Here is a 12,429-nt window from a genome sequence, read left to right on the forward strand (position 1 = left end):
GCTTCACTTAGCAATATCTAATCAAATTCAGCGTCAGGGTGAAAAATGTCATACTAAATCATGTCAGCAATTTCCTGATAAGTCTAGCTTTCCTTACTATTGTTTTGTGTTTAATATGTTATGCCTCATTTATGCTTGTAAAGTGAAATGATATTGTAAAATATATATCCAAATAACACTAGAAGTTTTGTAAATTGTTTCGCTCAATAAACATTCTTGCCTTCATTCTTCTCCCATTGTTCTCTCAAGCTTGTTTTTATATGTCTGCTTACTGTTGTTTTTAGTGTAATGCTAAAATGTCTGAATAGTTTAATTCTTGGAAGCCCATTTAAGACAAAATAGTCAAGCTGTTCTTTATTGAAAGCATTTTGGCTCAGGTAGATAATGAACTGTCTTGGTATTGTATTATTGTTTGCAGAACAATAATAAAATTTAGATTTGTAGACCTGGTTTTCAAGCATTATACTATTGTAATTGATGTATTAATGCCAACAGGTAGCAGTCACAAATCCATCAAGCAACCACTAATGCATTTTGTGTAGTAGAAAGTGAAAAAAAGAATTATCACCTGAGTTTCTTCAAAGTTTTTAGAATATCAGAAAAAGAGGAGGATTCTGCCTTGCTAGAGAGGAAAAAAATCATAACCTTCTCCCAAGTTTTCTGTTATACAACAGAAGGGAAGAGAAAGAGCTGTACCTAACTTGGTATAAGGATTTTGATTGGATTCTCACATTGCATAATAAACCATAAAGTATTTTGGGTTAACTTGATGAGTGAATCCATTCAGAAGAAGCAGGATGATAGAATGGATATTTTATACAACACAATAAAGTATATTGGGGTTGGATCTAAGAATAATATCTGTGACTGAATTTCTTTCCACCTTATTTACAGTTTGTAGCTGTGACTTGTTTTAAGTTAGTTTCCCAGAGGCCAGTCTACAAATGGTGGGATTCAAAAATTTTTTACTACCGGTTCTGTGGGCATGGCTTGGTGGGTGCAGCTTGGTGGGCATGGCAGGGGAAGGATACTGTAAAATCTCCATTCCCACCCCACTCCAGGAAAAGGTTACTGCAAAATCCCATTTCCTCCCAATTAGCTGAGACTTGGGAGGCAGAGAATAGATGGGGGCGGGGCCAGTCAGAAATGGTATTTACCGGTTCTCTGAACTACTCAAAATTTCCGCTACCGGTTCTCCAGAACTGGTCAGAACCTGCTGAATACCACCTCTGCAGTCTACTCTGCAGTTTTTAATCAGGTAAGAAATAGCAGGAAAGTAGCAGGAACACTCTTAGAAGCTTTGCACATTGCATGAAACTATATATGTTCCTTGGTTTACTAAACTGTACTTCCAGCTACTGTGATTTAGAAACCATAGATTGTATTTTACTATTTGTGATTGATCATCATAGCTTGTTCAACAAACTATGGTTAAAACCATGGCTATTTATTTAGAAGAATGATTTCCAGGTAAAATGTGTGTTTGCATGAGTTGTAGTGGTGAAGAATAGTGTTGGGATTGTACAGTTTTCCCCAGTTCTGGTTTGGAAAAATACTGTATAGCTAATCACAATTTATATCCAATTTGTATCATATCTATAATCACGAACACATTTTTATTTTAGACATATTCCAGATTTTGTGTGCTTTTATATAGAATGACTGTTTACCAGTGGTGGGATTCAAGTAATTTAACAACTGGTTCTCTGCCCTAATGATTTCTTCCAACAACCAGTTTGCCAAATGGCTCAGAAAGTTAACAACCAGTTCTCCCGAAGTGGTGCAAACTGGCTAAATCCCACCACTGGCCCTCAATAATTTTAGACCAATCATTCTCTTTCAGCCTTGCGTACCTCACAGGGTGGTCATTGTGGGAAAAATAAGCAGGAACAATAGGTGTATTGCCTTTCTGAACAAAAGGCAAGTTATAAATAAAATTTATAAAATAAATACTGAAGAGAAAATGCTAGTACTGTAAAATGCCTGCTACTTGCAACTTTATCCTGAAAGACAACCCTTTTCTCTTTCTACACTTATTTGTTTGAACTTTGAACCAAGCGCTCTTTCTTCAAAGTTATTTTGTCTGTACTGAATGGAGATTAAAGCAATAAATACATTTAATACATACACAAATACATACATCCTATTTGTCATTGTGGAGAAACTATTGAAGCAGCAGTAATATTTCAGTTATAAAAATCCTATGAAATGTTTTGAAATGCTGTTTGACTTCCCTGCATTATAGTCTGGACTAGAGGACTTTGAACATCACTGAATGAGTAATGCCCACTGGATGTAGTATGACTTTATTCACAGTAAAGAGGGAAGTTAGTTGAATAGATCAGTCCTGAGACAGAGTTTGGCTGAGACAGATTTGGGATGGATTCATGCTACCTCATGAACAGTGGAGGTATGGATGAGAGTCACTAATCTGTGGCTTTAACTTTACATATGTTTATGGAAGGAACCAAGAAGCACATATTAAGAAAATCAGGATGGAGTATGCCATATTTCAAGAGCTAAGTATTATTAAAATGGTAGGAAGTAATGAAAAAAGCCTGCCTTTTTTCTATGAACTGCCTCACTCTGCCTCCTGTTTTTTAGCATTTGAGCTTAATTCTGCAAAGCTGGGAGAACTTCAGTGTTCCACTTAGTAAAACCAAAGTTGCTATGCTAGTACTGCTGAGATAGGTATTTCTCGTCACTCAGACCCAGCAGAGGATTTTATTGGCTTCAAATTTTGAATAGTAGTATAGCAATTAATGCAGGGGTGAAATCCAGCAGGTTCTGACAGGTTCTGGAGAACCAGTAGTGGAAATTTTGAGTAGTTAGGAGAACCAACAAATACCACGATTTTGCAATATCCTTCCCCTGGAGTTGGGAGGGAATGCGAATTTTGCAGTATCCTTCCCCTGGAGTGGGATGGGAATGGCAATTTTGCAGTAACTTTCCCCTGTCACGCCCACCAAGCCACACCCACCAAGAACACCACGCCCACCAGAACCAATAGTGAAAAAAATTGGATTTCACCACTGAATTAATGTAAAAAAACACTATGGCATAGTGTTTCAGAAAGAGCCTTACTTTTTACCTATGGAGTCAATTATGCATCCTTTAAAATAAACAATTTGTTTGAAGGGGGTGTGTCTGTAAAAGTTTATTCAGTAATAAATGGGTTAGTTTGTAAACTGCCGCAATATAGTTATGGTTTATGTTTATCATATTTGAATATTCTGTTTTTCATCCCATGCAATAAATCCAAGGATGTGTTTTTTTATTGTTTGAACATCAGATTTCAAACAGAAGTAAGCTAAAGGTTGTTTGGTAAATTGTTAAAAGTAACTGGGCAATTCGATCCATACTTCTCTTTTCAAAGTATCTTTTCATTTTTAAAGTTCTGGCACAGCTGTTCCTTTTTCTCAAAGAATACTTATGTGCAAGACCAGTTGCGGCTCTGGGAGGTTGGGAACAATATTTTTTCCGACCAGTGGAGGAATGGTGTGGTAGAGGAGGATAGCACGATAAAGTTTCGTTTCTCCTCTTTTTGAAAGCAAGCTTTCCCCCCCATTGTAGTTGACTGTGAAAACTGAGCACGATCCTGTGTTTCACTTGAAAATAAACGGATTCGACTGCCCCCCACCCCCAAATATTCCCAATCCTCAATTTAGACGATTCTATTCAGGACGTACCCTTGGCCTTTAAATAGCAAAAGGAACGCCATGTACTGGCGGGAGGGCAGGAATAAGACCATGGGAGGCGTTTTATATTTTAATTAATTCTGTAAAGCTAGACTTTTCGGTGGAGAGTTGGAATCTCTTCAGAACAGGAGAATACGTCTTGCTTTTGGGTCGGGTTGACTTCAGCGTTTCCCCTTAGAAACCTCTCTACATGTGTGTTGCATGTGTTTGTGTGTATAAAGTTAACATTTATCTCGTCAAAAGATAATTCTCTTCAAAGAGAACTTCCTGTTTCTGCATTCAAGGCAGGGAGTCGGGTTTTTTTGTTTGTTTTTTGGCTCCCTGCTCTAAAAGAAGCGTCCCTTCAGCAAGAGAAGCCGGGCTTTATGCGTCGGCTCCGCTTCGGAAGGCGAGCAGTACCAGCTGCTTGCAGAGCGAGGAGGAGGAGGAGGCGGGGCTTGAGCAGGCCCGATTTCTTTCCCTATCCTGTTCTGTGGCTGGAGGGAGGGGAGGGGAGAGGGGAGGGGAGGGGTGTAGTGGGGGGAAGTCTTGGGTCCGTCCTCTCGGAAGGGCTGCTATTGGCCGTAGCGAATGCCAGTCGACGCTTCCTGCCTGCGCCGGGAGCCGAAAAGAGAGGTTGCAAGAAAGAGGAAGCGGTAAAGCTGAGCTGAGCCGAGAGGAGGGAAGAGGTGCAGGGCGCGGTCCCTGTCATTGATCCGGGCTACTTCCCTCAATGTTCCCTCTCTTCCTTCCCTCTTAGGGCGGATTGGCCCTCGCTTGTTTCCCTTGTCTATGCGAAAGACCGAGCCGGAAGTTCGGGCAGAAAGGGCGGCGCGGACGAGAGGCAAAGCTTAAACCGGGCGTTCCCGGAGAAGGGCTTCGAGGGAGGGAAGAGAGCCGGAGAGAGCGCCTTTTCCTCTTCGTGGCCACCCGAGAGCGACCCCAGCATGGAAGCTGTCGCCAAATACGACTTCAAAGCCACCGCAGACGATGAGCTCAGTTTCAAACGGGGAGATATTCTTAAGGTAAGTAAGGTAAGGCAGGCGAGGGGAGGGTGGTTGCACAAAGAAGGCGAGGTTGCCCTCTTCAGGCTTTCTCCGAAATGGTTTTTGGTCTCCAGAAACTCCGTCACATCATTCCCGAGACCTTTGCTTGTGTCGCGCTCCCCGCCTCCCCACACGTTGAATTTGGCTTTGTTCAAAGTTGATGTAGAAAATTGCCTTTCAGGTGGTTGGCTTGGACTGTTGTTTCGTGTCAAGGTCGGGTGGGTGGTCGAGCCTGCGCTAAGGTTTTTTGTTGTTTTTTTTAAATATATAAATGCGACTCTGCTGTGCGATACTGCAGGTTTGGGTTAGTTGTCAGTTATTTCCTTCCCATTTTAAATGTCTTGTTTCCTCCTCGCTTTGGTAGTGTCAGATCCCCTGCTACTAAGCGAGAAAGAGTTCTTATGCTCCAGGGTGGGAGAAGAGCAGCAGTTTTTACTTTGTATCAGGACTGCTTGGAAATATTCTGCTGCTGCCCTGAGCTGTTTGTATTCTTCTGGGGATATTATTTTTTTTCTTGTGTGTGTGTGTGTGTGTGTATGTGCATCTATCAACCGGAGGTAACATTAATGCGTCTTGGAAAGAAAGCTTTGTGGGTGGACTTCAACTCCCAGAATTCCCCAGCAAGGGTTCTTGTAGTTAAGGGTTCTGAGCATTGAAGGCCGCCTGTAGACTGGGAAGTTGCCTTAGCTGGGAAACGCTGCCACAGTTCATGGAAAGTAATAGTGTCCTGTACTACTGCGCCTTTTACCCCATAAACACATTGCAGCTTTCTTTATATTTTTTTTCTTCTATTTCCTTAGAATTACTGAGGAAAGAAGGGATCTTGGAGATCTTTATTAAAAAAAAAGCTACTCTGTTTTTCTTCTGTGTTTCCTCAAAAAAAAATAAAAAATCAGACAGAATCAGGTTATAAGTTCAGTTAATAAAGTAAAGGAATGTGTTATTTGCTGTGCAAACTTCCAACTTCAATTTGAAGTCTTAGTATTTTGTTAAGCTTCTAATAAAACAATGATAGTTATTGAGCATCCAGGTACATTTAGAATATAGTATGTTTAACCTTTTCTGGAATATAGTTCATAGTTTTTATAAGTATGTAAAGTCTTGGAACAGCTTGTAGTTAACAAAATACAACTATTTTATTATGCAGCAGGACAATAAAGTAGTTTTAATTTAAAAATATGTGTATTCTATCTAGAGGCTATAAGGTGACTAAAAATAAATGGATATGTATTTGAAAAGTTAAATCAGGCCTGCTTAAGCTCTAGGATGGGAGATTTATAATGTCAAACTATAAATGTCTTTGGTCCTCCTTTGTATTAGCAAATGATAAAACTCAGATGCCATATTTGAGGAGCAAAAAAAGCTGGAGGGCTTAAAGAAATTAGATTAGCCTTATTTTTCCTGGGTGCATGTTGGATTGAATTGTAAATATTAATGTGAATAGTTTAGTCACTAATTATATTTGGAACCTCCTTATTTTTTTTTACCAATGACATATTTATTAATATATGATCCTGACATTAAGTGGTTTTCAATGTTAATAATTTGGTACATCTAATTCAGGTGAAGTGGGGAAGGGAAACTAATATCCATAGATTCTTTCCAATATGGTTAACATTTAGTAAGGGGATCAAATCATAGGGAAAACCCCCACGGTGCCTTGAAGAATGGTATTCCTTTCAAGTTCCTATTTAAAAATGATCCTTGCCTGCAATGTTGGATATAGCAGCACAGTTGTTGAATAATTTTTAAAGAATATGCACTGAAGCCTTACTTCATCTCATATTTCATTGCTCCCTTGGTTTCATGGAGGAAACACTTGGATCCAAAAATAGGTGTTATATGGTTTATAAAACTGGCATTGAAAATAATTAATTCTACTGAATTAATTCAATTTCAGATTCTAATTCAGCCATGATCTAATTTCACAATATATCTTGAGGGGATGCAATTTAAAAATAACCTGGTTCAAACTATCAAGTTAGTTTTATAGTCTGATAACTGAATTAGCAAAGTTCTATATTCATTAGTACTTCAAAAGAAAAATATTTTATAGGTGTTAGGTTTTGATGTGTTTCTGTATCACAATTGGAAAATATAAAATTCGTTCATCAGTACTAAATGGGAGCACAGTTGAAACCTAGATATTTTTGTCTGACGTGCATTCAAGGTTTTTTTTACTTTCATCAATTCTCAAAAAAAATGTTTTGAAATATGGATGGATAGATTTTGGTGAAAATCAATAAAATATTAATGAAACCCTTGTCTGAATTGGTTCTAAAGTTAGTTATACTTATTTCCTACTAGACTTAATATCTGTCAGTTTAATAATTTTGGCTGGATCCAACACATTTATCATTATGCTTCACAGTTCTTATTATGTAATTAATATACTTAATGTAAATTAATGAACCTTTCTGTTTCAGATCACGATTTAGGCAAGAAGTTTGGAATCTAGCAAGTAATTACATATGTTGTGATATTGTTCTCCACTCCATCAGTCTTTTATTAAACATGTCTTGGTGGGAACTGACAATAGGATACATTCCATTTCATTCTTATTATGCATATGAAATGATTTCCACGTAAACATATTTAGATTTTGGTATTTATTAAATTTATTTTAATATTAAGTATGCTGTATTTTTTTATCAATCTATTGTCTTTTTGCTTTTTTTTTTTTTTTACATTTATATCCCGCCCTTCTCCGAAGATTCAGGGCGGCTTACATTGTGTAAGGCAATAGTCTCATTCTATTTGTATATTTATATATAAAGTCAACTTATTGCCCCCCCCAACAATCTGGGTCCTCATTTTACCTACCTTATAAAGGATGGAAGGCTGAGTCAACCTTGGGCCTGGTGGGACTAGAACCTGCAGTAATTGCAGGCAGCTGTGTTTAATAACAGGCTTCTTACAGCCTGAGCCACACCGCGGCCCTAATAGTTTTCTATTAACTAATAAAATATATCTATAAAATATTGGAATTATAAAGAGAAAGGCATAGAAGTTAACATATTTGGATTTGCAATCTTGCTAAATTATCCTTTCATTTCTCATATAGCCACACTGAAGAATATTGATGAATATATACAGGTGGTCCTCAACTTACAACAGTTTATTTAGTGATCGTTCAAAGTTATAACAGCATTGAAAAAAGTGACTTATGACTTTTCACGCTTACGACCATTGCCGCATCCTCATGGTCACATGATTTACATTTGGATGCTTGACAACTGGATCATATTTATGACAGTTACAGTGTCCCAGAGTCGTGATCAGCTTTTGCAGACTTCTGGCAGGGAAAGTCAATGGGGAAGCCAGAATCACTTAACAACTGTGTTACTAATTTAACAATTGCATTGATTCACTTAACAAATGTGGCAAGAAAAGTAGAATGGGGAAAAACTCACTTAACAAATTTCTCACTTAGAAACATGAATTCTGGGCTCAGTTGTCATAAATTGAAGACTACCTGTATTAACTATATTCACATTATTTTAATTATAATGCGCCATTGTCAGTATGTCTCCAAAATGGTACCTTCAAAAGAAATAGGTTTGTATTGCTCTTCAACACTTGCATGAGTAAAAATGTCCTTCCATAGTCTTGGGGAAGAAAACAAAATGCATGTTCTTGGACAGATTTTCAGTAAGCCCTCTTTACAAATGTTATCTGTCACTGCAGGAAATGCACATATTCAGTTCTTGGCTGTTAGTTGAACTGCAACTGTTACCTACCTTGTGGTTATGTTCTGAAAGCAAATGTGCTTTTAGTTGAAAATTTGTAAATTTGTTCAGCTCTGTGTTTGTATGTGTGAGAGTATAGTGTGATCAATTTTGCTTCTCACTGAAAATAGGGAAATTTGTCTATTCTCAATCAACTGTCACAATATAGTGCTATCTGGCAAAGAAAATAGTTTTTTAATTTGCCTTACAAAAAGTTAGAGACTATTTTTGTATTGTTCAGATGGCATATTTTATACTTCTTCCAAGCAACATTAACCTAGGCATGCTGTTTTACATAATTTGTTGTATTTATAAACAACGTCTGCCAACTAGACAAATAGGTCAATACATAATAAAATCAAGAAAAATAAATTATACCATTTAATTTGAGAACAGCCTTAAAATGAGAGTGACAAAATTCATATATTAAAAGCCAGAGAGTAGGAACTCGGAACAAAACATCCTGTGTTTGTCTTATGTGGGAACTCGAAACTAGTAATTGTTCCTGTTTTTGTCCTTAGGCCACAAAATATATAACCAGTATGTTAAATTGAACAAAGGAACTGATGATCAATACTTTAATACTTTAAGTACTTTTGATTTATAAGAAGATGGGCTGCAACATTTTGTCACATCTAAAAGCTCAAGTATGTTCTGGATCATTTTCAAGACCCTAAAATGCATGGAATGTAGGTTGTGGATCATAACCTCTGTAGGATTGCGTTTAATCCCCAACTTGTCTGCCTTTAGAAGAGAAGGCAAGATACATATCAGATAACATGCTCCTAGTCACTTCCCTTTATATATTGCCACCTTATGGGAGCTAGAAAGCATGTCTTTTCCATGTCTGTTCCCTTGCCTATGGAACACCCTTGCTTCTACCCTCCTAACCTTCCAAAAATCAGTAAAGGCTTAGCTCTTCCCCTAAGCTCTGAGATAGGAGGAGGTGATTGCGTGTTGGAAACATAACGTGTTAGGTTTTTATTTTTAATATTTATGGTTTTAGTAGTTTTAGTATGGTTTTTATGTTGTTTCATTAGTGATGTTTTAATTCTTGATTGAAAGCTGCCCGGAGTTTGATCTCAGATGGGCAGCTATATAAATATTTCAAATAATAAATTTATTTTTTGCAAGATTTTTAATGTTAATATTTTAACTTTATAATGTTTCATTCTGTGGTCTATAAATGTTAACCTCTCTTCAATATTCTTTTGAGTAGAAAGCAGGATGTCAATTGAATTAAAAATAATTTAAAAATTTTGATATGTTAATATTATGCAAGTTCTGAGTTGCGGTGAGAAATGGTGAAACCTCCAAATTAGATATAAAACATGTTCATGACAACTTGTATCTGCAGATATAATGTTCAGTACAGGGAATTAAAAATTAGAAATACACTGTTTTTTTTAATCAGGGCAACCTGGTCTACCCAAATATGGGACGGAGTATAGTGATTCCTCTTTCGCCTTTCAGCCCCAATCCAGGAGCCTTCGCAGGCAGTCGCTTTCACGACAAACTATTTTTGTGTTAAATTTATATTTACTGACAAAGAAATAAAGGGAGACTAGTATAGATCTATTTTTATTCCTATATAGATCTAGTTCAAGCTATTTAGTTCTTATCAGCTAACTTGAAATAGATCTATATGCTATACTATTCTCCTATGGGGCTGAAAGGCAGAAGCAGAAGCAGTATGCTTCGTCCCATATTTGGGTAGACCAGGTTGCCCTGATAAAAAACAGTCTCCCCTGGTATAGGTGACAAAATGAAGAGAGCCCCTGGCTTAGAAGTTAATACATCTACCTAATATGTAAGTAGCTCAGGTTTGAATCCCAGAAGGGTATGGCTAGCTGACGAGAGCTAAATAGCTTGAAATACATCTGTACTAGTCTCCCTTTATTTCTTTGTCGGTAAATATAAATTTAACATAGAAATATACTGCTTTAGTACATGCAGATGAATACATCCATTTTAAAATGTGACGTTCATTTCCTGTGTATCTTGGATATTGTTGTATTTTAGAGATGAAAATAGTAGAATGCATATTCAGGTGTTTGTTGGGTCAATTTTTAACCATGCTGTCTTATTAGTTTGTAATTTGTATGTAGACTATTTTCATGATGCTTCTTTGGTAATATTTTAGCTTCTGTAGGCTGCAACTGAGAAGGCCAATAGGCTACCCGGTATTATTGCTTAAAACCTAATGTGCTTCTGGCAAATAAATTCTTACTCTGTTGGGATCTCTGCCAGCTGGCAACTGTTCAACTAAAAAGTGCATCGATATTGCTTATGGTTTGGCACATGGTGAAGAAAGGATAGATGTCCATATTTCCCCTTTCCCCTGGTTGATAAAATGAAGTCCAACCTTTATCTTGATTTAATATACTGTAGCACATCATAAGAATAGGCAACAGCTTATTTTCGAGGGATAAATGTCCTGTATTTTTACTACTTAGACAATATTGGCAGGGATGGAAAACATTGTGTAAAGTATTTAGTAGGCTGCTGATACTGGAGGTCTTGAAAATCCATGATTGTTACGTCGACAAACCTGAGCAAGAAGATGCATTGTTATCTAACTGAAGATATGTTGCTTTTTTTTTTAAAAAAAAAGTGGGGGGTTTGTGGTTTGGTTTTGTTTTTTGCATCCTTTTAGAAGGGGCATGTATATTAATGTTCACATTTTTAAATGGCATTCACATTATTTTTCAGTGTGCTTGTTCTGTTTCTTTTGAATCAGAAGTCAAATTGAATCGTATGTTTCCAAAGAATTGTTGCTGATCTTGCATTTTCAGTTCTCGCATAAAAACAATTTTGAAGTTCACTGTATAAGAAACATATTTGTGTAACATAAGATGAATGAGATCAGCAAGTAATAATATAGGGTTTTTTACCTAGGCTTCCTTTTCCATTTCACAGTGTGATTGTTGTTATTTGCTGCAGAGTCATGTTGAGGTTGGCAGTCTGATAAAAGCTCAGTTCTAAAAACAGCAAATTAAATACATCTCTTGTGTTTGCTAGATGGAAACCCTACACAGTAACTTGATTGTGGTGGATTCCTTAGTCATGTTTCTTAATGTCAAACATTCACTGTACCTGGGAAATTAACATCCTGGAGGTTAATTTAGCTTTTTCTCTGACATATTTTTGACCCAAAAGTTGCACTATATAATCCGCCTTATCATTTAAAATGTGGGAAAGAATATCTTAGAATCTTTTTTGAAAGTGCTTTCCCAACATAGCAATGGCATCTTTATTAATATTTAAGACTAATGAGCTGTGTTACACTAAACCATGATTTATTTAAGCACAGTTTATTGAATATATCATATTGGTTAAGCCAGAAGCCATGATTTACAACAAGTGAATAGGTTCCAACATTCTAAAATTATTTTTTATGGGAATGTTATATGAATAGATCACAATTATTTCTTGAATGCATATCTGTAGTTATTGATTATATGGTGAAGCATTTAGTTAAATGTATGGCTTGTTACAAATTTCACATCTCCATATTTCATAGTTTCCGTGGATTCATGTTTATATACTGTATATTGCTTAACATAGTGTAAGCCGCCCTGAGTCTTCGGAGAAGGGCGGGATATAAATGCAAATAAATAAATAAATAAATAAATATATTCATTTCTGAATCACAAAGTAATAAAAACTGAATTGTCATTAAAAGTTTCTGTAATGCCATATTGTTAAGTTGGAAATGAATAATGGAGTTAATAATTAGGGTTCTGCAGAGGTCTGGATTCAAAGAGCAAAACATGATTTGGAATGTGTAAGCATATTGCACTTCTCAGGAACACCTGAAAGCAGTTGTGTCTTTTCCTGAGATTGAGCACCTGCCGTGCAATCTGGGGACATAAGAATTTTATATAGTTAAAGGCCATTATGGCTGGTGTTACATGAATTCTGAATGACATTTCACCATTCAAATTCAGTTCATATTTTTGAAGGGTTTATGGAGTG

At 36.7% G+C, this 12,429-nt stretch overlaps 1 protein-coding gene across 2 annotated transcripts in view; it reads left to right on the forward strand.

The window, feature by feature from the left end:
• The first annotated feature begins 4,225 nt into the window (after positions 1-4,225).
• The window catches only part of GRB2 (growth factor receptor bound protein 2), a 57,177-nt gene continuing 48,973 nt past the window's right edge, over positions 4,226-12,429 (forward strand). Inside the window, exons 1-2 of one of the 2 annotated variants that reach the window (XM_058169323.1) lie at positions 4,226-4,333; positions 4,438-4,702. In XM_058169323.1, the coding sequence (XP_058025306.1) occupies positions 4,269-4,333; positions 4,438-4,702 (330 nt within the window). In that variant the 5' untranslated portion in view covers positions 4,226-4,268. The other variant, XM_058169324.1, reaches the window with a different exon arrangement.

Source organism: Ahaetulla prasina, chromosome 2 (genome assembly GCF_028640845.1).
Source record: "Ahaetulla prasina isolate Xishuangbanna chromosome 2, ASM2864084v1, whole genome shotgun sequence".
Lineage (NCBI taxonomy): Eukaryota > Metazoa > Chordata > Lepidosauria > Squamata > Colubridae > Ahaetulla > Ahaetulla prasina.